Source organism: Pygocentrus nattereri, chromosome 11 (genome assembly GCF_015220715.1).
Source record: "Pygocentrus nattereri isolate fPygNat1 chromosome 11, fPygNat1.pri, whole genome shotgun sequence".
In the NCBI taxonomy this organism is placed as follows: Eukaryota; Metazoa; Chordata; class Actinopteri; order Characiformes; family Serrasalmidae; genus Pygocentrus; species Pygocentrus nattereri.
This window is the reverse complement of record NC_051221.1, coordinates 41547123-41572131: the sequence shown is the minus strand read 5'-3', so window position 1 is coordinate 41572131 and position 25009 is coordinate 41547123. Positions and strand designations below refer to the sequence as shown.

At 38.9% G+C, this 25009-nt stretch overlaps 1 protein-coding gene across 1 annotated transcript in view; it reads left to right on the top strand.

Annotated features, from left to right (window-relative positions):
• Window positions 1-8227, top strand: part of si:dkey-261e22.4 (overexpressed in colon carcinoma 1 protein homolog) — a 9536-nt gene extending 1309 nt beyond the window's left edge. The window contains exons 2-5 of the mRNA XM_017717823.2: window positions 2714-2738; window positions 4302-4417; window positions 5944-5983; window positions 7174-8227. Coding sequence (XP_017573312.1) covers window positions 2714-2738; window positions 4302-4417; window positions 5944-5948 — 146 coding nt within the window. The 3' untranslated portion in view covers window positions 5949-5983; window positions 7174-8227. The remainder of the gene's footprint in view (window positions 1-2713; window positions 2739-4301; window positions 4418-5943; window positions 5984-7173) is intronic.
• The last annotated feature ends 16782 nt before the right edge of the window (window positions 8228-25009 follow it).

Here is a 25009-nt window from a genome sequence, read left to right as displayed (position 1 = left end):
ATAGCAATTCCTTGATGGGTTATCCAGCTTGAGATCTGCTCACCACTTTTCAAATGCATTCTGGATGCTAATTCTATTATCTTTATTCTTTTTTGTTATAAAACTTTCTGTATTATTATAGAATCATCTACAGCCTCCTTTCATCATTATGAACACTTTTAACTTTACTTATTTCTTACAGCGCCCTAAAAATCTGTAAAGATGCCGAGTAGTGACATCATATTAGAATTATTGGTAACACTTTATTTGAAGGCTACCTACATAAGGGCTTCATGACGCATTCATAAGCACTGAATAATGTGTTTATGAAGCACTACTTGAACATTTATTAAGTGCTTATGTCGGTTCTCGCAACCTGACATAAGATGTTTTATGAAATAAATGACATTGTGCTGACATAATAAGAATAAACGTTGAACATATTTACAGCACTAAACACATTTAAACCCTATACATAATTACATCAATCATCTGATCCATGCCATGGAGGGAAGAGGAGGTGGTGTCCAGGCATATTTCACCTGATATCTGTAAAATGATCTTAAGAATGCTGACATAAATATTAACATATTATGTATAGTGTTTAAATATATTTAGTGCTGTAAATATGTTCAACGTTTATTCTTATTATGTCAGTACAATGTCATTTATTTCATAAAACATCTTATGTCAGGTCGGGAGAACCGACATAAGCACTTAATAAATGTTCAAGTAGTGCTTCATAAACACATTATTCAGTGCTTATGAATGCGTCATAACGCCCTTATGTAGGTAGCCTTCAAATAGTGTTACCGAATTATTATACATGTTTCTGCAACAACACTGGTTTTATAATACTGAAAAAACAGTGATTATAAACAATTGAACATATGTTGAATAGTAATAATAATAATGTTATAATTAATACAGTAAAAGCAACAAGAGGTAGTGACCTAGTCTGGAAACCACTGACCTTTTTTTTTTTTTTTTTTATTATTCATCTTGTTTAGGCAAACCCACAAAGTTCACAGCAGTGAATGTGTTTACCTCACCATGTGGCCAATTACCCAGCCTAACAACCCCCACGCTCTCTATTAGCACATAGCATATGGTGCTGCAAACTGCTCGTCAGCAAGAAAAGAATCCAGCATCTATCCAAACAACATCTCTTCATTTTCTAAATTTGAGTCTGTGTTTTTAAGGCATTCTGAGACTTTGACACAACTGGCTGATCATTTGTGAATTACTATAAAATGCTGCCAGCGAGCAGCGGTTGAGATTAGAACACCGGAAGTTGGTAAAAAAGCACAGTGAAATATTAATCCACGTTTCCAGGCTTGCTATGTTCAGGGTGGTTGGTGTGTTCAGTTTCTATTATGTTTACATGGAGTCAGAGAGCCGTTGGGTAGAGCACTGTAAAGAAATCTGAGTCGGTAAGTTTCTCCACAATGAATCATTTTGCATCAAACCACTTTTGGCTCTGTTCTCAATGAGTAAATTATGTAGAAATTTTGGAAAAAATGTGGAATTCCTCTTCAAAGCTGAATAGGAGGATTCCGGTAACTGTCCCTAGCACTAAAGTGTGTAATTTAAGTTTAGTGTAAGTATAGTAAGTATAGTATATTTTAACAACTGTAGACAATATTCAATAGAAAGGAGCCACAGTAACCTTTAGTAACCTCTAGTGTCCACTAAAACACACACACACACACACACACACAGGCTGTATGATGACTCATCGTTAGGTTGATATAATGTGGACTGGCAGAGTGTGTGATCTCTCTGCTGGCTCCAAATCTGCCCGACAACAGTTCCCATCACACTGCCAACTGTGTCATATCGTGCTCTTACAGTATATTATGTTGTATTTTAGATGACGTTTCTTTAAAGCTGCAGTATGTAAGCTGTGGAGATTTTGGAGACCTCTCTGGTGGAAACGTGTAATTGCATGCAACATGGGGAAAAACATTTCAGCCTCCCCGAACGGATGTACCAGATGAATCTGACGATTGTGAGCATGTTGAAAGAGTATTCAGAGAGAACTCAGCCAAATCTCAGTGAAGGACGTGTCTTCTGAGGATATAAACGAATTATCTACTATAGTCACTATCTTTACCAATATAATGTTGATTTTGAATTTGACACGTAAACAGATTTTAAAGCTGTGTTTACACGTAAAGCATATGTACGCAATGCGTAAAGATGTATGAGGTGGTCTGACAAAACCCCACAAAATCTGATCTGATGCCTCTGACTAAATTATTGATTTATCTGACAAATTTAGCATGTATAGCTGAATTTTGGGAGGTACTGTAAATCACTCTACTCATCTGAAAGTAGGGCTGTAAGATCTGCTTTATTAACAAAGTTGTCTTAAATTAAAGAGGGGAAATTAATGACATAGAGCTTGTGCCTGTAGATGAGTTAGACCCATCATAAAGCAACCAGACATGTAAAGCGTTCAAGCCTCAAGCTAGAAAAAAAGGATATGCTGGTCTTCTTAGCCAAAAAGAAGAAAGCCACTATTTAAATTTTTGTCAGAATATTGGATATTTTCCCCAAGTTGTCTGGCCATACTCATCCCTGTGTAATTCCAGCAGCGTCTAGAACCACTGAGTGATGTCATCTGATAGCCAGGTCATATCCTCCAAAACCAGCTTGTAGCACATGCCCTATGAGATGAGTTGGTTTGGGTCATAAAAGTGATGTAATGTTTGATTTGATCTCTCCACAGGTCCGCCTGAGGCTGCCAAAGATGAGTGAGTAGAAGTTAAACTTGAATAAACACTGCAAGATGTAGATATCATCTGATATTGTCATCAGTCCACCCCCTCCGGCATCTCCATAAGTCCTCAGAGAGCAGAAAGGCGGCACGGGAGGAGTGAGAAGTTTCTAGAAGCTCATTCAGTGTTACTCCTCTGGGTACCTGGAATGGCTTGTCAATCAACACCTGCATTGTTGCTGGAAACAGTAGGGGATATGGTCCAGGCTGTCATTTTCCAAAGAGTTCCTAGAATCAGACACACACACACACACACACACACCAATCATCTCGCTTGTCTCCAGCCTTGATGAGGCCCTTGGAGTGTGTGACATGCAGCACTCATCAGTGGCTGCACTCTCGACCAGTGCTTGCCCATACGCCAGACAACAGCCAATTACGGCTCTCTGTGGGAGGGTTGCAGCCTGCAGCCAAGTGACTTTCAAAACAAGTTCTATCAAATCAAGCACTGCTTGACCTCAGCAAAGCTGAGATCATCAGCTGTAGGAAAAGTTCTTATCATTTTGTCCAGCAGATGTTATTTAAAGAGGCTTTCCGTCCATTAATGTGCTATTTGTTGTGTTTTGTAGTATCCTGGAACTCTCGATGCCTCTCAGCCTCATTGCCTTGACAGAATTCTCAGTGTTATCCATCACTTTCATGCTTTTGTTTGTCGCTAGGTTGCAAGTAACAAATAAGTCTCAAGTCAAGACAGTCGAGTCTTGATTCGAGTCCCGAGTCAGTGAAAGCGAGTCAGTATGCATTCTTCACTAATTTAACACTGAAAAATGCTTCGTCGGGAACGTTTCTCCAAAAGACTGGAGTTTAAGTTCTGTGCCAGGAAGTGGAAGTAGAGAGGCATCTGATTGCAGACGGGACTCAGTGTCAAACGTCTCAATGTCTTCAAACGTCTGTCACTGGTTTATTTTATGTCGGAAGTCAAACCCAGCATCCAAGTTGGCCTCCATGAGCTGGAAACAAGCAAAGCGGTTTGATCAAATGATAGAAACGGCTCATCAGACGACAAGGGCTGTCTCGATACCTCACCAAACCAAGTTTGGCTTGGTTTAGCTGAAAAGGTAAAATAACTTATCCTGGGCTGAAAAAAGATAAAATCACACACGCAAAATCATCGTGTGATCGAGACAGCCCTTGACGTCTGATGAGCCGTTTCTATCATTTGATCAATCCATTTTCTCCACCGATAATCTGAAAACAATTACCATAATTATATAGTTCCAATACGAAATTCAACTCATTAGCAGTAAGATTAGCTATCTGTCTTCCTTCTGCTCTTACCAGCTGTCCCCAAAAAACTCATCATATTTTTTTAAAAGTTCCTCCTACCTTCAAGATACACTATCTTGGAGGTTTTAGTCTGAAAACCAGAAATGCTCACTCTACAACACCACAGTATGATCCCAGTAACCAAGAGCACAGCAGATGAAGCAATTATTACATTTTTCATTTTGGCTTTAAAGGAACCTGCTGGCTTTGAAGGACTGCACAGTGCTTTCTCCATCATGCAGTCGATGCATCAACCTTGTCTCTTGTCCTTTAGGGCTGAGGAGCCTCACCCAGAGGATGAGAAGAGGAAGAACTATGGAGGAGTGTATGTAGGCTTACCTACTGATCTCAGCAGCGTGACAACAGTCCAAACCCCATCCACACATAAAGGTCAGCTTTTCTACCAGTTTGTACTACAACATGGACAGCTGGTGGACCCAAGTCACTATTTCCTCTAGCTGGTAACACGGAAACCTGGAGCTCTTTTTATTATAGTTTAATTGATTATTGTAGAAAGATTGTTGTTGTTGGTCCTGGACTACATTTACCCTGCAGGGACCAGGGACGGAAACCAGTTGTGTAGGACATCCAAGGCATCTCATTAATCACACAGGAGGACATCAGGGTTAAGTAATTAAAACAGTTGGCTCCCAAGTGGTGCAGCTATCTAAACCCTGGCCCTATCATTGCAAGATTGCAAATTCGATCCCTGGTGATGCTACATCCATCCGTTGCCGGGAGTCAGAGAGAGCCTAATTGGCCTCGGTCTCTCTGAGTGGTATGGCCCTCCATCCCCCTTTCCCGATAACTCAGCATCATGTCCTCTGCAGACACTGAGCTTTTCAGTGATGTGTTATCAACGGCGAGCGCCGTGTCTCAGAGAAAGCACATGGTAGGGGAGACCTAACAAGCAGGTGGAGTTGGTCAGGACTAAACTGGAGAGACAACTGAGTAAAAAACATTTTATACTGGAGCTTCAAAGGCACTCTTTTACAAACCTTTGTGATCGTCAGTGATGTGCTATCCAAGTTCAGTGATTAGGCTTGTGTAATATGATTTTTGATATGATCTTACACTTACCATCATATCCAGTGACATTGACTCTCATTATATTATTACACTAATTGCACAAGTGTGCCATTTAACTCTAGAAGTCTTTTTGAATGATCCAGATGTATGACACATTTGCAGTTTAAGTTTTTCTTGTTAGATTTGCATTTAGTATTGAGCAGCTTGCTTAATGGGCTGTAACCTCGTTATGAACCCACCTGTTGTGATCATGATTGTTGAAAACAGTTGGTGGAATTGAATTGAACTGTTCTTTAGATTTAAACCCAATAAAAAGGGTCAACCACTCAATTCAATACAGGGTAGTTCAGTATAACGAAAAACTATGGGGCAACTTTTCCAGTGCAGTAGTAAAAGATGCATAATAAACAGTGCAAAGACAAAAGACAGTAAAAGACAGACAGAGTGTGCGTGGTCAGTAGGTACAGGTGTCAAACGTAGACAAGATGTGCGTAGGCAGGTGTTATAGGTGTATTGGACGTATAGACAGTTAGTGCATAGTCAGATATTCAAGTGTATCAGGTATATAGACAGAAAGGTGCTGGTGAACTGCAGTCCAGTAAATGCAGAAGTACTAGTGGTGGACCAAAAAAAAAAAAAAGTCATCACAAAAGATACAATATTCTGGCAAAATTGATTGACGGCATCAAATATTTTACACTAGTAATTTACAGGCATGCATATTCATGTATTCATTAAATCTGAGATATGAACACTGTGTGCAATTATGTATTATGCTTGTGTGTGTGCGGTGCATATCTGCCCTGCTGTTCATTGCAGAAGTCTCTTTCCATAGGAACGCAAGTAATTGCTAAGCAGAGGCATAATGAATGTATTTCTCTCAACAGATTAATGATGACTCGGTTGCTGGCTACAGCACATGTGCAGGTTAGTTCGACTTTTTTTAACCCCACAGATGATACAATTAATGAATACAACACAATACTTTCACCGGCCTGACGAAACTGTGACCTGTACCATACGCATTTGGTGATTATACACTGACCCTTAAATGAGCATGGTGACTGTATTATTACAAGTTAATATTAAACAGATCATGTGTCTCTGTGTTTGCACACTGTGAAATCAGACGTCTGCGTTTAACCCATCCGTGCATTGGAACACCCACATACACGCACACTAGGGGGCAGTGAGGGCTGGTTCCCTAACCTCTTGCTGTCGTTCTCAAAATAACTGAACTTAATAACTGAATAACCGGACTGAAAAAGCCCTACTTTGGGTGATGGTGCCTAAGCCCACCCATTCTTGTGACATGAGTGCCTTGAGCTGTTTAAACCACCTTTGGTGTTTAAGATTAAGATTAAGTGATACTTTTTTTAATCCCACAAACGGGGAAATTTCACCTCCGCATTTAACCCATCCGTGAAGTGAAACACCACATACACACTAGTGAATACACACACACTAGGGGGCAGTGAGCACACTTGCCCAGAGCGGTGAGCAGCCCTATCCACGGCGCCCGGGGAGCAGTTGGGGGTTAGGTGTCTTGCGCAAGGACACCTCAGTCATGGACTGTCGGCCCTGGGGATCGAACCGGCAACCTTCCGGTCACAGGGCCAGTTCCCAAAACTTCCAGCCCACGACTGCCCCCATTATAACAGGTGATTAAAATTCTTCAGCAACATTGGTGGAAAAAATATAGATGGTTATGATTTAAAAAACTGGAAATGAACAAAATTTTCATCTTTATAGGCGGCAAGCAAATCAACATTTACAAAGGTATACAATTTTTTGACATAAAGGAAGCTGCTGTACCTCAGCACAGCTGTCTTTGTATAGAGGTGTGAATTGTTTTCATGGCAGGAGGTTCTCACCCCTCCCCTTTCACCACTCATTGCTCACTAGCAGCTCAACACAGTCACAATATTTCTCACACAGAGAGCCAACAGTGTCCTAATAAACCTGATTACAGGAAATATGTTGATACATGAAAATGTTGCTTCACAAGGAGACAAGGCGTCCCCAGCTGTTTGACAGGCAGGGTAATTAAACAGTAATATACTCTTGCATCAACCAGCCTTTATATCTTAATGTGTTATTTTTCCACACGTTCACAGGTCTTTTCAAAGGGACGTCAGACTCAGCTTTTGCTGATTCTCAGGGAACTGACACAAGATCAGGCCAGGTGAACTCACAGGGCCAAGATTGCAGCATTGCAGAAGAGGCTGTTGAGCTTGAGTTTGGTCTTAACTGCCCTTTTACACTGACCTAAGACAAGCCATGCGGCAATCTAAACTGTTATGCACTAGTCGTCACTATTGAAACCTCATGACTCTTTTCTTTTTCCTTTTCTTTTTTATACACCATTTGAAAATGCCGCTACCCTGTACAGTGGGCGAATATTTTTTGATGAATGGGCAAAAGAAATGGTCAAAAATACTTGAAGTCTCTTTACACTACCGAAGAATGTGTTTTTTTTAAAGTTTTCTTTTCCGAGATGCGAGGATTTGTCTCAGCATGGAGCAAAACTGGAGCAAAACTGCTCCAAGATCTGCATGGAAAGGCCTACAAACACTGTCTCAGGACTTTAATCAAGTGTGATGACTTTTTCTGTTTCTGATTGTCCATAAGAACTCCACTATTATCTGCTGCCTGCCACAGCTTGTCTAGTGTGATATAAGATGTTTTTACTGCCACAGCCTTCTTTAAGGGAGAACATAAACTCAGTAACTAGCACACAGCCGACACACTTCAGCTCACCAAGAACACTCGCAACCCTCCCTCGTGGAATTCTTGACACTGGGTGCTTGTGTTTGAAAGTGAAGAGTAGAAGGTGGGAGTAGAAAGAGAGAGACATGGAGAGAGAGCGCTGGGGTGATGGGGTTAAAGGTATAGAGGGTACAGTGGATTCATGGGTTTTCTAAAAAGAGTCAAACGCAGTCTGTATTTCTATCTGAATTAAGACGACTCTTTTCCTTTTCTGCTCAGTAGTGTTGCCTCCTGGATAGGATTTCCCTACATTGTCCATGTTTTGGTTGCCTGTCCAGATATAAAATTTATTCCGTTCCTAGTTTTGAATCTAAGCATTTTCATTTTAGTATATCATATGAAATTTACACTGCTTTTTTCTATCTATCTTCGGATAGACCTATTTTTTTCTTTGCATACACTCACCGGCCACATTACCCTAGTAAAAGGCTGGACCCCCTTTTGCCTTCAGACCCGCCTTAATTCTTCATGGCAGACTTTCAACAAGGTGTTGGAAACGTTCCTCAGAGATTCTGGTTGGTTATTTGAGTCCTGCTGCCTTTCTATCATCTGGAACCAGTCTGCCCATTCTCCTCTGACCTCTCACACCAACAAGGCGTTTTTGTCCACACAACTGACCGCTCACTGGATATTTCCTCTTTTTCGGACCGTTCTCTGTGAACCCTAGAGATGGTTGAGCGTGAAAATCCCAGCAGATCAGCAGTTTCTGAAATACTCAGACCAGCCCGTCTGGCACCAACAACCACGCCACGTTCAAAGCCCCTTATATCCCCTTTCTTCCCCGTTCTGATGCTCGGTCTGCACTTCAGCAAGTTGTCTTGACCACCTCTACACGCCTAAATGCAGTGAGCTGCAGCCGTGTGATTGGCTGATTAGCCATTTGTGTTAACAAGCAACTGAAGTGTACCTAATAAAGTGGTGAGTGTAGAAAGTAAAACCCTTTGTGTGCAAAGAAAATCAGATTTTGTCAGTAATCCAATCAACACGTTTACATGCATTGAGTAATCATCCATCCATCCATCCATCCATCCATCCATCCATCCATCCATCCATCCATCCATCCATCCATCCATCCATCCATCCATCCATCCATCCATCCATTTTCTAAGCCGCTTCTCCCTCGGGGTCGCGGTCATCGGACGGAAGGCTGGATACACCCTGGCCGGTCGCCAGTCCATCGCAGGGCACCTGAGTAATCAGATAATGGAAAACTCCAGGTCTGTATCATTCAGGCAGTAATCTGATTTCTGCTTGTCAACCAACCAATAAACTCACAGAAGACGTGACACAAACATAATATAAAACTCACGCCGCTGCTTTTTTATTGAAATCATCTTCTTTGTTTCATCAAGCATCGCTCCAAAGGTGTCTTCTTGCTATCTTGTGGAAATGCTGCTTACTTATTTCCAGTACCACGGTCTGTTTTTGCACATGTGCAGACTGAGAAATCCAAAAGAAATCAGAGTAAACGTACAAACGCACCGAGAAATCTGAGCTGAAATCTAGCTTCTTTATTGGATTTCCTAATCGGATTTCTAGACTTTACTCCATCTAAGTAATTGGAGTATACTGCTTACATGACCAATTTAATAATCAATTTGTTTAATAAAGCTGCACTGGTTTAGGCACAAGGCAGCGCTGCAACACAACAACTGAGAAGATTAGGGCTGCGTCCAAAACCCCTAAATCTTACTGCTTTATCCTTTCAGTCCTCTCCCCCATGTCCCAGTAGCTGATGTCATGACACCGTCTTACCAGCTGTCCCAGTACTGGAGGAGTATATCGTTGCTGTCCAAATTAAAACCATGTATCTCCATTTTTGTCGATTTTTAGTTTTCTACATCAGTTTTCAACAAACCAGCTGTCCTTTACATTGTGTAAAAAAAATAATTCATGAATTATAGAAAAGAATAGAATTTTTTTATATAAAAAAAATAGAAAAGTGCTCTGAAATCACTTGGAACAAAATCTCTTTACACTGAAATACATTACAGAAGGCAAAAACCCTCTTACCTTTCAAAGTTCATGTTTTGGAGATACTTGTTTTTTATTGAACAGCAACATTGTTACCTAGGATCTCAGTATTCTGTGTGTTTTGTATTTGATTTCAAATAAAATCAGAAGCATGGCTCTGTGAAGTTAATGTGATTGGCTTGCAGGAGCATTAAGGGTGTGCTTTCATGAGCACATTATTGTAGGCTTAAATAAGTGGATGAGTTGTTTCATTTCCTTCAGGACTCCTCATTCTCTCAATTCCTCAAGAGCCTTCTGGGGTAGGATAGGAGCCTTAGGACTGGAGGCGGAGGACAAGAGCAGTATCAAAGGTTTCTGGGTGCAGCCTAAGTTCTACAGCCAAATGACATTTGCCATCTGTCTACCTACACAGCATTGTGAGCATAGCTGCCTGTCTGATGAATTTGGTTTAAAAATAAAAAAATTAAAAAATCGAACTAGTTAAATGTCCAGGAGTTTTACTGGGCTGAGGTGGGCGCTACTACTCTGTGCCCTTACAGCACCAGTTACCCAAAATCAATTTTTCACAGTTTTCACCCTACCGCAATTGTAGTTGACTGGGCAAGACATGTTTGGTGTCTGAAGTTCTGGTTCTTTGGTTTTACGTTGGACCGAACAACTAATGGATGCAGCGCATGCCTAAATTGTGACATACTTGCCATAAACTGCATGGCATCATTAATCAATATCGAATAGACTTGCTTGTGTGGTTTCTGATGCTGTATGGCATAGTTATCTATGAAAATGGACATTATGTTGCATAGCCAGACCAAGTAGGCTGCTGGCAGCCATCCTGAAGCCTGTAATTCGTCTGTACTTTTGTCCAGTTTTATACTTAACAGCTTTAGAAACCACAAGATTATTTGAGATTACTATAATTTACGGGTCCTTCAAATGATGCATTCCGAACTTTCTTACTTGTGCTTCCGTACTTAGCCAAGAAGCAATGCAGACCCTGACTTAAAATCACTGCTCTAACCCGTTCAATGTGATCTTGCATCTTTAAACTTCACATATAAGTTGAAAAAAATCCATTTTTTGTGTAGGGCCCCCTCAAAAGCCACCATGAGACCTATTCACACTCAACCATGATTGAGGATTCCTAGTTACAGCATCGAGGTTTTGCCTGTGCTCCATTTACTCTATGCCAGTTTAATGTTTAGCAATCTCCTTGGCATTTCACATCCGTGTGTGCCTACTTGTCAGTTGAATGCTTTAACCAGCCCATTACCATATCCCACTACCTTTTTAGCATGAGAGGTGTTACCAGTAACGTTATAAAGGAGGAGACCAGTCACTGGTTGGAAAAAGACTGGGAAAGCTTGTAATGATCACCGTGCCATCCGTTTAGACTTGCTGGTTAAGCCACTGTTTAAGTGCCACCCTCAGCTGCAGAGATCTGTGCAAGTGCAGTAGCCAGAACAACCTGAAAAATGTGTTTTTGCTGGGCTCTCCCCAGTCGAAGAGATAGGAACCTGGTCTTGTATGGCTGACATTGTTGCCACAATGACAACAAGTAAACGGACTTGCCAATGAGGACTTTGGCTAATTGGTGGTGATGAGCTTCCACTATTTGTTAGCTTCTTCAGCCTCACAGCTTTAGTGAAAAACCTAAGAAGCGAACTTCGTACACCACACATTTGGCTGATCTCTACATTTTCCGCCGAATAATTTCTATGAACATCACTATGTTTTAGGCTCTTTAGTCTCTCTCCTGTTTTCTACCTCCACAATTTCTCCACGTCACACCTGATTGACCTGAGCTTGACGTGGTCTGTGCACCTTCTCAGGTCCTGTTTCTCAGACTACAGCACCACAATTTGTCCTATTGGTCACTTTCAGTCAACAATTCCTGTTTAGATGAAAGAGGAATTGTTTACATACAGGTCTGCTGTGACTATGCCTCTCTGGTCTTAAATAGCCATTTAGATGAGTGCTCAGGTGACGTATTTCATAGCGTATAGTTACAGTTTGCTGGCAGTTTGCAGTAGATGATAATGCTGCTAAATGCAGACAGTCGTCCTAAGTCATCAAAATTGCCTAGAAGCTTTTAGCATAGAAAAAAAAAACGGATAAAGCACCAGGACTGAAAGATATTACTATCTCATTATTGAAACTGTCGTTCGACATCAAAGTAAGCTGAGATTTGAGTGCGGTTCATCATTTAGCTTCTGCTGTGTGATTAAAAAGTATGCATGCACTGCTTTTACCATGTAAGTGCAACATTGAGCTCTTCAGCTATGGTTGCAGTGCTGATCCACAAGCACTTGTCTGTTATAGTTCCTACTCAACTGAAGGACCAATGAGACACTGAATATCCAAATCTATGACATGTACAGATCACATTACCTGTGGTTTCTAATTGAATTACGTACCATTTAATACAGGGATTTCTATTATTATTATATTGTTGATATTTTCTGTTTTTTTTGTTGTTGTTGTTATTATTGATATATTTGATTTATGATAGGTTGAGACAAAAATGTGGACTATCTGGGGTCTGAGAAGACTGGGCGGACTGGTTTAAAAACAACTGATTTAACAGCAATAAAGCATTTTTCAAGTTGTTAAACTATTATGTTCAAATATTGTGACCAGACATGAGTTTGATAAATGAGTATTGATAGGCTGATAAATAATAATCAGTTTTGACTTAAATTTTCCAGAAGTCCAAGGGTTCCAAATAGTGTCCAATGTATTTAGTATCATATTGATAAAGTATAATGAAAAAACAAAATGCTGTAGTTCAGTTTTGCTGTGGAAACCGCATTGATGCACACCTTCGAAAGCAGCATTTTAACTCAAACAATTGGATTGGTTTTCATTACTAGGTGATTTTAAATAGTGCATTTTTTTATGATGAGGGTTTTCTTCTCTTTACCTTGTTATTAGCTCAAAATGTGCTCAGTCCTAATATTCTGAAGGGCCAGTGGGACCAATAAGGAACAATGTGGGAGAATTACAGTATAATTCTGTTAATTCTGAAAAATGTGGTTTGAGTAAAAGTGAACATTTTCCACTGAAACTGGAAGATTGATGCATGTTTGTTGCCAGCTATGAATTTTCAGCACTCACTGAAACATCTTTTAGGTGCCCAATCCTGGATCTGAAGAGCTACTAATGTGGAGAGGTTAGATCCCGTACACATGGCTTAAACGTTCAAATTCCCCTGATGGCCTTCATCACCAGCGGTGGACGAAGTACACAAATCATGTACCTGAGTTAAAGTCGAGACCCCCAAGGTAAAATATTCCTCTAGTAAAAGTAGAAGTTCCTTTCTTTAGACCTCCACTGGAGTAAAAGTACTGAAGTATTTACCCTCAAATGTACTTAAGTATAAAGTAAAAGTACTAAAAGAGGAATTCTGGCTCTGATGTCCTGTTATCATTTTTATAACCAGACTGGCTTCATGAACTCATCTCAGGTGAAAGTCCTCCAGCGTCTCTCTTGGTAAACCAGTCTTTTAATAGAACGTCATTAATTAGTGACGCTGACGTCTATTAAAATGATCAGAAGCACAAAACACTGAAGGTAAACAGTTTCCATCAGGGAGAACCGAGTGGCTCTGAAATCACTTTTTACACACAAGCAAAGTTTCAGTTTCAGATTTATTTACAACTTAGTTCCAAGTTTAAGTTGAATAAAAACTGGCTTTAAACTCAGGATCACAGATGAGCTCCTTTACTATGTTGATCTGTAGGCGTCTGTTCATAAACATAAACCAGCCCAAACTCATTTACTATAAAATGAAATGGTGTTTGTAGAAATTCAGAAAAAAGCCACGTCAGTCTCGACTGCATATGTGGACATATTTCTATATTGAGCTCTATTTACACAAAGTTAGGTTAGTTCATCATTTATGTTGAACAGACTCTCCCAAAGTTTTACGCTGCTGCGCTGACGTTGAACCGCGTGCTGCACTGGGTCGGTATGACCAACAGGTCAAAACCAGCTCTGAACAAAGTGACCGCTGGGCCCTGATTGGCGCTCTGGCTTTGCGCTTCTTTCGTTTTGACATGTTACGTTTTTATACACACAGAAACCAAAAGGAATGACAGATTTCTCAAAATGTAGGAGGAAAAAGTCGGATATTAGACTCTGAAATGTAGTGGAGTGAAAGGAAAAAGTCGCCCAGAACGGAGAAACTTCAGTACAGATACACCAAAAATACTAAAGTACAGAAACTAATTACATTTATTGTGTTACTGTCCACCTCTGTTCATCATCAGGATAGAAAAGTTGTGTATATAATGGCAGATATGACTCCTTAAAGCAGCCGGCTCTTTATACACAGTATATGACCACAAGGACTCAGAGGACATCCGTATGTACTGTGGTAATCCAACTTCACAGCAGGAGGCAAGCGTAAGATAAAGAGCGACTCCAAGTATTACCACATCCATCATTTCTACAGCACAGCAAAAGTTATGAAGTATGATTGTTTTAAAGACGGTCCCAAGTGCAATGCCTACTAAGGTTCCTAAGGTTCCAAGAGAGGTGCCTTTGAAGGCAGTGCCTAGTGCTAGGCACCTGCCTCTAGAATGGAACAGCTGAACGACGTCTCTAAACTGTGGAGTAACAATGTTAAATGTGTAAAGATGCTCATTTAACGATACACAATTAATGGAAGCGATTGGAACTAGAATATAAGCCCAGTGGGAGGTATGGGTATAATGTGTAGCATGAAAAAAGACAGGACTGCCGTGGTACGTCGCACTCACAGGTTTTCTAATGCGTACTTGTGTAAAATGGCTTCAAACTGCTGTTTGATTGTTCTTGTTACACTGAATTAAAGTTATTTTTCACTTTTAAATAGATTCGTCTGCGTTTGATGAACACACACACGTTCTAGAGAGAGAAATGGCACTAAAGTAATGAGTGAAAGTCATTACTTACTTCCCTGATGTAATACCCTCGTCTCCTATAAAACTCAGGAAATCTAATTCCCGCTGCAGAGTCCTCTGCAGTATCGCACACGTGGGCTTTGTGTCAGCAGAGCTCCATCACACAGAGAGAAAACTACCAGCATTTACCAGCAAATTCCCTCCAGCACCCTGCTGGCACCTAAAAGGCCTCATTTCCACACATTAACCACGACACTTTACTCTTATGCATTATCCACACATCTGCACTTACGCACTTCTCACCCACCACAGAACACAACTAATGGGCTTACTTACCCTGAAATGGCATCTTTTATCACTGGAATCAATGGAATTTTGGTTTAACTTCAAATAACTATAAAAATAAGCACTGAATATAAAATATTTTCCCAGTGTGTTGAGAAAAAACACCTGACCTGTTCAAAGTCACAATTAGTGAATTTAATATATATGAAAAAAAAAACATAACATAAACTATATAACGCGCTGCACGGGTCACATTTTATATTTCATTTTTAATTGTGCATTAAAATGTGCAGCAGCTTGTTCTCTGCAGAGAATGCATTGTTTTCATGTAGAAAATCAACAAAACAGTCATTTAACCAGGAAAAATAAATGATTTAATTAAATATTTCTGTTGGGTATAATAGCTTAATGTAAAGGTAAATTATTCATAATTTATTTGTTGTTGTTTAGAAGGAAGGTTACTGTGTTGACAATATCAAGCACATTTTCCATACACTCTGTGAGCCACTGTGGCTTAACAGGAGGTTATAATCTATTGGTGACAGCAGTTCTACATGTTGTAGTAAGTTATTGCAGTAAAAACCAAAAACTATAACAAGACTATTTAACACATTTAACAAGAACTCAAGTTAACATAAACCCAACAATTCTCCGCTCCTGACAAGCACAGCACTCACCCCAGTGAAGATGATTTCACTGAAAACCAGACAGCTGAAATGTTCTAACACAGATGAAGGAACTCTAGTACAGACAGGGCCTGTTATACATTATATGTCCAAAAGTATTCGCTCGTCTGGCTTCACACGCATATGAACTTCAGTAACATCCCGTTCTTAATCCATAGGTTTTAATATGATGTTGGCCCACCCTTTGCAGCTATAACAGCTTCAGCTCTTCTGGGAAGGCTTTCCACAAGGGTTAGGAGTGTTTATGGGAATTTTTGGCCGTTCTTCCAGAAGCACATTTGTGAGGTCAGACACTGATGTCTGAGAATGGATGAGAAGGCCTGGCTCACGGTCTCCACTCTAATTCATCCCAAAGGTGTTCTATGGGGTTGAGGTCAGGACTCTGTGCAGGCCAGTCAAGTTCTTCCACACCAAACTGGCTCATCCAGTAATGAGGCGTCATTACTGCTGGGCTATTTAAGGTGGAACTGTTTCGGACAGGATTCACTAACACAGTGACCGAGTTTTCAGCTCGACGGCTGCATTTGACAGACATTGAGAGAGAATTATTATTATTATTATCATTATTATTATATTATTATTATAAATAATAACACTCAGCGTGTTACAGTGACGTTCACCACACAACGCGGAGTGAATTCACTGTAATGAACGGCCTCCACTGGATTATTGCTCAATTCATTTTAAAATGTATTATTCAAATTAGGAATAATCGTAAATAAACTCTTTTTTTCCATTAAGCAATATAATTTTAATAATGAGCTGCACTGATGACTGTGGTCATGTGTATGTGAACATGGGCAGATACTTGCTCTGAGGGCAGAATGATGAAATGAGTGGCTCAGAGAGATCAGAGCCAATCAGACTGTAGAGGCAGGACAAAACGGCATCTCCAACAGTGCAGTCTACCTTTCTGTAAAGGTAAGCTGTTCTTCTATTTCTTTTTGTCTTTTTATTTATCTTATTTATTTATTATGCTGGTTTATCTTGTTCAGCTAGCTTGAACCAGGTGAGTGCACCTTTATAAGGCTAGGGAGCTGTGGTTGGTTGGTGTAGTGGGTAACACCTCTGCCTTCTACGCTGTAGACTGGGGTTCAATCCCCCACCTGGGCAAACACCCTACACTACACCAATAAGAGTCCTTGGGCAAGACTCCTAACACCAGCCTGGCCTACCTGTGTAAAAATTATCAAATTGTAAGTCGCTCTGGATAAGAGCGTCAGCCAAATGCCGTAAATGTAGTTAGCTGCTTGACCTCAAAGTGAGCAGTAGTCTCCGTTAATGTCAGCTGGTAATTAATAAAATTACCAGCTAATTAATAAAAAAAATTACAGATTGCTGGATGTCACCGGGAACAATTCCAGCCAGTAATCCCATAGTGTGGAATGGTAATGTTAGCAGTTTGGTTTTATGCACTAATATTTAATTAAAATTACATTTTTTGGGAGTGAGCTGTTTGAGTTCAGTTTATTGCACCCCAGCAGAGCTAGATAGCTAACTCAGTAGCCCAGATCTTCCTGCACAGTGTGGGTCTATTGAGGAGAGCTGCTTTTGAGGCAACTGTATAGTGTTAGTTCTGCTCTTAAGGAAGGAGAAATGTACTGTATAGTGTTAGTTTTGGTTTTAAAGAAGGAGAAATGCACTGTATAGTGTTAGTTTTGGTCTTAAGGAAGGAGAAATGCACTGTAGAGTGTTAGTTTTGGTCTTAAGGAAGGAGAAATGTACTGTATAGTGTTAGTTTTGGTCTTAAGGAAGGAGAAATGCACTGTATAGTGTTAGTTTTGGTCTTAAGGAAGGAGAAATGTACTGTATAGTGTTAGTTTTGGTCTTAAGGAAGGAGAAATGCACTGTATAGTGTTAGTTTTGGTCTTAAGGAAGGAGAAATGCACTGTATAGTGTTAGTTTTGGTTTTAAAGAAGGAGAAATGCACTGTATAGTGTTAGTTTTGGTCTTAAGGAAGGAGAAATGTACTGTATAGTGTTAGTTTTGCTCTTAAGGAAGGAGAAATGTACTGTATAGTGTTAGTTTTGGTTTTAAAGAAGGAGAAATGTACTATATAGTGTTAGTTTTGCTCTTAAGGAAGGAGAAATGTACTGTATAGTGTTAGTTTTGGTCTTAAGGAAGGAGAAATGTACTGTATAGTGTTAGTTTTGCTCTTAAGGAAAGAGAAATGTACTGTATAGTGTTAGTTTTGGTCTTAAGGAAGGAGAAATGTACTGTATAGTGTTAGTTTTGCTCTTAAGGAAAGAGAAATGCACTGTATAGTGTTAGTTTTGCTCTTAAGGAAGGAGAAATGTACTGTATAGTGTTAGTTTTGGTCTTAAGGAAGGAGAAATGCACTGTATAGTGTTAGTTTTGGTCTTAAGGAAGGAGAAATGTACTGTATAGTGTTAGTTTTGCTCTTAAGGAAGGAGAAATGTACTGTATAGTGTTAGTTCTGGTCTTAAGGAAGGAGAAATGTACTATATAGTGTTAGTTTTGCTCTTAAGGAAGGAGAAATGCACTGTATAGTGTTAGTTTTGCTCTTAAGGAAGGAGAAATGCACTGTATAGTGTTAGTTTTGGTCTTAAGGAAGGAGAAATGTACTGTATAGTGTTAGTTTTGGTCTTAAGGAAGGAGAAATGTACTGTATAGTGTTAGTTTTGCTCTTAAGGAAGGAGAAATGCACTGTATAGTGTTAGTTTTGGTCTTAAGGAAGGAGAAATGTACTGTATAGTGTTAGTTTTGCTCTTAAGGAAGGAGAAATGTACTGTATAGTGTTAGTTTTGCTCTTAAGGAAGGAGAAATGTACTGTATAGTGTTAGTTTTGGTCTTAAGGAAGGAGAAATGTACTGTATAGTGTTAGTTTTGGTCTTAAGGAAGGAGAAATGCACTGTATAGTGTTAGTTTTGGTTTTAAGGAAGGAGAAATGTACTGTATAGTGTTAGTTTTGGTCTTAAGGAAGGAGAAATGCACTGTATAGTGTTAGTTTTGCTCTTAAGGAAGGAGAAATGTACTGTATAGTGTTAGTTTTGGTCTTAAGGAAAGAGAAATGTACTGTATAGTGTTAGTTTTGCTCTTAAGGAAGGAGAAATGTACTGTATAGTGTTAGTTTTGGTCTTAAGGAAAGAGAAATGTACTGTATAGTGTTAGTTTTGCTCTTAAGGAAGGAGAAATGTACTGTATAGTGTTAGTTCTGGTCTTAAGGAAGGAGAAATGTACTGTATAGTGTTAGTTCTGGTCTTAAGGAAGGAGAAATGTACTGTATAGTATTAGTTTTGGTCTTAAGGAAGGAGAAATGTACTGTATAGTGTTAGTTCTGGTCTTAAGGAAGGAGAAATGTACTGTATAGTGTTAGTTCTGCTCTTAAGGAAGGAGAAATGTACTGTATAGTGTTAGTTTTGGTCTTAAGGAAGGAGAAATGCACTGTATAGTGTTAGTTTTGCTCTTAAGGAAGGAGAAATGTACTGTATAGTGTTAGTTTTGGTCTTAAGGAAGGAGAAATGTACTGTATAGTGTTAGTTTTGCTCTTAAGGAAGGAGAAATGTACTGTATAGTATTAGTTTTGGTCTTAAGGTAGGAGAAATGTACTGTATAGTGTTAGTTTTGGTCTTAAGGAAGGAGAAATGTACTGTATAGTGTTAGTTCTGCTCTTAAGGAAGGAGAAATGTACTGTATAGTGTTAGTTTTGGTCTTAAGGAAGGAGAAATGTACTGTATAGTGTTAGTTTTGGTCTTAAGGAAGGAGAAATGTACTGTATAGTGTTAGTTTTTGTCTTAAGGAAGGAGAAATGTACTGTATAGTGTTAGTTTTGGTCTTAAGGAAGGAGCAATGTACTGTATAGTGTTAGTTTTGGTCTTAAGGAAGGAGAAATGCACTGTATAGTGTTAGTTTTGGTTTTAAAGAAGGAGAAATCAAATCAAATCAAATCAAATCAAATTTATTTATATAGCGCTTTTTACAACTGATGTTGTCACAAAGCAGCTTTACAAAAATGGGAATCACAGCACAGAGAATCAGACAAAACACTGAACATAATATACAGAATATACAGAACCCCCGTGAGCGCTGAGGCAAGGAAAAACTCCCTCAGAGCTGGAGGAGGAAGAAACCTCGGGAGGACCAAGACTCACATCTAAAGGGGGGACCATCCTACCACTGGTCAGACAACTTATAAGTTAAACATTGAAAAGTCAATTTTACATCCACGCAGTTCTAATATATTCAGGTGTGTATAATCAACAGTGGAAACAATTAGAGTTCATATAGATTTGGATGTGATCTGTAGTGGAGAAGCTGCGTTCCAGAAACTTCCATCAGTCTGGTCAATCAGGGGGACAGGGGGACTTGAGGGTGGGACATCCATCAGTATTGGGCCGGACCGGTGGACAGTCAGTAACTCGGAGGAAGGAAAGATTTAGGAATTAGTTTAGACTGTATTTATGAAGAACAGAAAATGTAAAAAATTATCAGAGTGTGACTAATGACTCCGGCAGGTCTGAATATAACAGCCTAACTAAAGGGAGAGAGCCAGAAGGTAACATAGACACGGAGGCTCCCTGAGACACTGGCATTCACCCACTCCACCGTCCACAAACCTGAGTGACTGCATGTAGTGAGTGACAGCAGCACCAGCATCTCAGTTTACCCACAATTCACTATGTCCATGAACCCCTGGATCTGCAGCCTTATCTAAAGGGAATTAACATTAACTACCAAAAGCTAAACTAAACAAGTAAGTTTTTAGTCTAGACTTAAAGATTGAGACTGTGTCTGAGTCCCGAACATTATCGGGGAGATTATTCCAGAGTTGGGGCGCTTTATAAGAGAAAGCTCTTCCTCCTGCAGAGCTTCTCTGAATTTTGGGAACTACTAGGAAGCCAGCACCCTGTGATCTAAGTAATCGTGGTGGTTCATAATAGGAGATAAGGTCTCTCAGATACTCAGGAGCGAGCCCATGTAGGGCTTTATACGTTAACAGGAGAATTTTATAGTCTATGCGGAATTTGACTGGAAGCCAGTGAAGAGCTGATAGGACTGGACTAATATGGTCAAATTTTCTAGTTTTAGTAAGGACCCTGGCTGCAGCATTTTGAACTAGCTGAAGTTTATTTAAGTTACTGCTAGAACATCCTGACAGTAGCGCATTACAGTAGTCTAGCCTTGACGTAATGAAGGCATGTACTAATTTTTCTGCGTCATGTAAGGATAAAGCATTTCTTAGCTTGGCGATGTTACGGAGATGTAGAAAAGCTGTTTTAGTAACATTAGATATGTGTTTATCAAATGCTAGATCTGAATCTATGATAACGCCAAGATTTTTAGCTGTTGAACCAGGTGTGACTGAGAAGTCGGCCAGATTCAACATTAGGTGTGATAATTTATTTCTAGCAGCTTTAGGGCCTAATAGAAGAACTTCTGTTTTATCACTATTTAATAGAAGAAAGTTGTGTGACATCCATGATTTCACATCTTTTACGCAATCCTCCATTTTCTTTATTCTCTGTTTGTCATCAGGTTTGGCTGATATGAAGAGCTGCGTGTCGTCTGCATAACAATGAAAATTAACATTATGTTTTCTAATAACTTTGCCCAGGGGGAGCATGTATAACGTAAATAATAACGGTCCTAAGATAGAGCCTTGTGAAATGTACTGTATAGTGTTAGTTTTGCTCTTAAGGAAGGAGAAATGTACTGTATAGTGTTAGTTTTGGTCTTAAGACAATAATTCATAGTAGAAACTAAATATTAATATTAGATATTTTATATTCCATGTTGATACTGTACACATCACAGTAGATAATGATTCATTTGTAGTAGTCACTAAATATTCATTGCTGATACTCACATTCATAGTGGTTACTGAATATTCATAGTGGACAGTAAATAATTCATAGTACATACAAAAATGATTCATAGTAATTATATAATCATTCATAATAGATACTGAATAATTCATAGTGTTCAATCATTTGTAGTGTATGCAACATAATTAATGCTGATTACAGAATAATGTATAACAGATATTGAATATTTCATTATATAAATTCGTTATATGAATAAAATTTGATAGGAAATTATTCATAGGTGGTGCTGTATAATTCACAGAGAATGTTGAGTAAATCATCGGTGGTAAAGAATATTTTTTAAAAATCACGGAATATTCATAGCAGAGACTGAATAATTCTCAATACTTACATAATGTTTAATAGTAAATACTGAATTCATGAGATATGGAAATATTTGTATTTATCCTGAATAATTTGGAAAAAGTATTGAATATTTTAGAGTAGAAACTGGAAAATACATTTTAATCATTCAAATGCATTGAAATCATTTTCAAAACGGAATAATATTAACTGTCCGTCACCATTGACTGTATTATCATGAAAATAGAAACTGAGACGATGAGGATGATGATGATGATGGTGGCTGATGAAGCGGAGGCTGAAGCCACCAACAAACTCATGAGCATCTGTCTGGAGGGCTCTGAGGAGGAACCTCTGGAGAAACACCTGGGTACGTGAAGAAAATGAACAGACAGTACGAAGATAATAACACATTTATTTAATATAAAAGTAGGAATTCAGCTTAAAATGATCTCTATTCTGTCTAAATTCATTCAAGATCATTTACTGAGCACCAATGATGACACAGCTAAAGCCATCAGTGAGCTCCTGGAGATCCTGTTTGCTGATGCTCTCTCAGCGAGTGTCCAGCCTCTGGGTGAGTAAAGAACATGAAACCTCTACTATTAACAGTAGAATTGTGTGTGGTGGGTGGGTGTATATGTATAGAGGCATATGTATAGATATGTAAACGTGTGTATGTATGTAGCAGCAAATAGTAGAATTATGTCTGGGTGTATATATGTATATGTATATGTGAATATGTATATGTATGTATATCTGTATAATTGTTTTTTTCCCCTCCCTTTTTTTTTTTTACTTATTTTTTTTATTTACTTACTTATTTATCTATTTATTTTTATTTAGTTGTCTGTTTATTTACTTATTTTATTTGTTTTTTCTCTTTTTTTTTATTTTTTTAATTATTATTTTTTTTTCTATTTATTTATTTACTTACTTAATTATCATTATTATGATTTATTATTATTATTATTATTATTATTTTATTTTTTTTCTCTCTCCTCCCTTCTTCTCTTTCTTTCCTGTCCTCTTTTTTATTGCCCGTCAGGACTGGCCAAACAAATAAAATAAAAACTTTAACAAGAATAGGCTTTAGTAACCTATAGAGCTTTTTCTTGTGAAAACAAATATGTTTGGTACATCAGTACATTCGGATTACCATTCCGATTGCAAAAATGGCCAGACATGACAGGTTAAAAAAAAAAAAAAAAAAAAAAAAAAAAAAAAAAACCTCTACTATTAAAATGAAAAATCTGCAAAACTGACAGTATTTATTTGCATTAAAGCAGAAAATAAGATGATGGTGGCTGATGAAGTGAAGGCTGAAGCACAGGGCGGGGCTACGGGGTACATTTTAGGACGTCCTCGTCATTCCATCATTCCTCAAGATAAAAGACTTTGAGTCTCCAGAAAAACCACCGTCATGACTCAGATCTGGTGAAACTGAACATCAGACCAAACGCTGTCAGACCAAACGGCCTCAGAGAAAAGGTATGAGATCAAACACAAGCCTGGTCGAGAATAGACTGGTTCGTACAACTTAGAAAACTATTGTGTATCTTCATATAAATGCCACTGTAACATTTTCACTTTTTTCTGAGGGTGGTCTGATACCTTTTCTCTGGAGCCGTTTGGTCACCAGATCTGAGTCATGACGGTGGTTTTTCTGGAGACTCAAAGTCTTTTATCTTGAGGAATGATGGCAATTCTGACGTAGATGGCTGAGGATGTCCTAAAATGTACCCCGTAACCCTGCCTAGTACTAATTAACATATATTTGCATGTTGGTCAGTTTGAAAAAGAAAATGAAAAGTGGAAAATGAAAAGTGAATCTCCAGCAGGTGGCGCTGATGTTCGTTTTCATTTTCCATTTCATTCATTAATTCCGAAAACGGAATCACAAGCGGTAACTTTGCTGTTGATTTATCCATTTTGAATTTTCATTTTAATTTTGTCAGATTTGCAGCCGATCGCTAAATAAGAAAGTAAACACTGCATTTTAATTTTAGTTTTGACACGTTTTCTGCTTTTCACGAAGAAAAGCCAAAGCGAAAGTGAAGTTTGTGATTTCTTTTGTCTGTTAGCTTTTTCATTTTAGATTTGGCCATGAAATACCAGAATACCAACTAAAATGAAATGATAAATAGCGGTTTTAAATTTATTTTTATTTTTGTCACAAACGACTCGTGCTCATGTGAAAAATGAAATTGCAAATGAACGCATTTAGTTTAATTTTCAATTTTGGCAGGATATTTGTGCAGATGTTGCTCAAAAGAAATGGCAAAGAGAGGTTTTCATTTACATTTTATTGTTTTCATTTTCATTCCTTTTTGGCTCGGTTTGCCTGCCGTGGTAGGTCACGGGGAGGAGACGGCGATATTTATTTGTAATTTGGACTCAAAAAAATTAAAAGTCGTAATTTTTTTCTATTCAAATGTAAAAGACAAGCAGCCAAACTGACGACACGCCGACATCAGACTGTCCTCTACAAACCAATCGGTGTCCAGTACAGGGAGACACAGCCCACGATGATGATGATGATGACGACAGGACGTAGGTGTGTCGCGTATAGTTCTTTATTGTGCTCATTAAATTGCAGTGTGAAACCAAAACTAACTGGATCAAATGATTACAATTTACCAAAAACCTGAACCTCGGTTTGGACTTTTCTCAGGACTTTCGGGTGAGGAAACACCCTTAATTTATATGAACACAGGAATTCAGCTCAATATGAGCTCTAATCTGTCTGGATTCATTCAAGATCATCTAGTGAGCACCAATGATGACACAGCTAAAGCCATCAGTGAGCTCCAGAAGATCCTGTTTGATGATGCTCTATCAGCGAGTGTTCAGCCTGTGGGTGAGTAAAGGAAATAAAAAAGAAAGAAAGAAAGAAAAATTAATGAGCAGGAAAACTGACTGGATTTTTCACAACAACAGAAACTCAGTGACGATGATGATGGTGGCTGATGAAGCGGAGGCTGAAGTCGCCAACAAGCTCATGAGAATCTGTCTGGAGAGCTCTGAGGAAGAACCTCTGAAGAAACATCTGGGTGAGTAAAGAAAATGAACAGTATGATGATCATAACATATTTAGTTAATATAAAAGCAGGAATTCAGCTTAATATGATCTGTCTGAATTCATTCAAGATCATCTAGTGAGCACCAATGATGACCCCTGTTTGCTTATGCTCTATCAGCAAGTGTCCAGCAAGTGTCCAGCAAGTG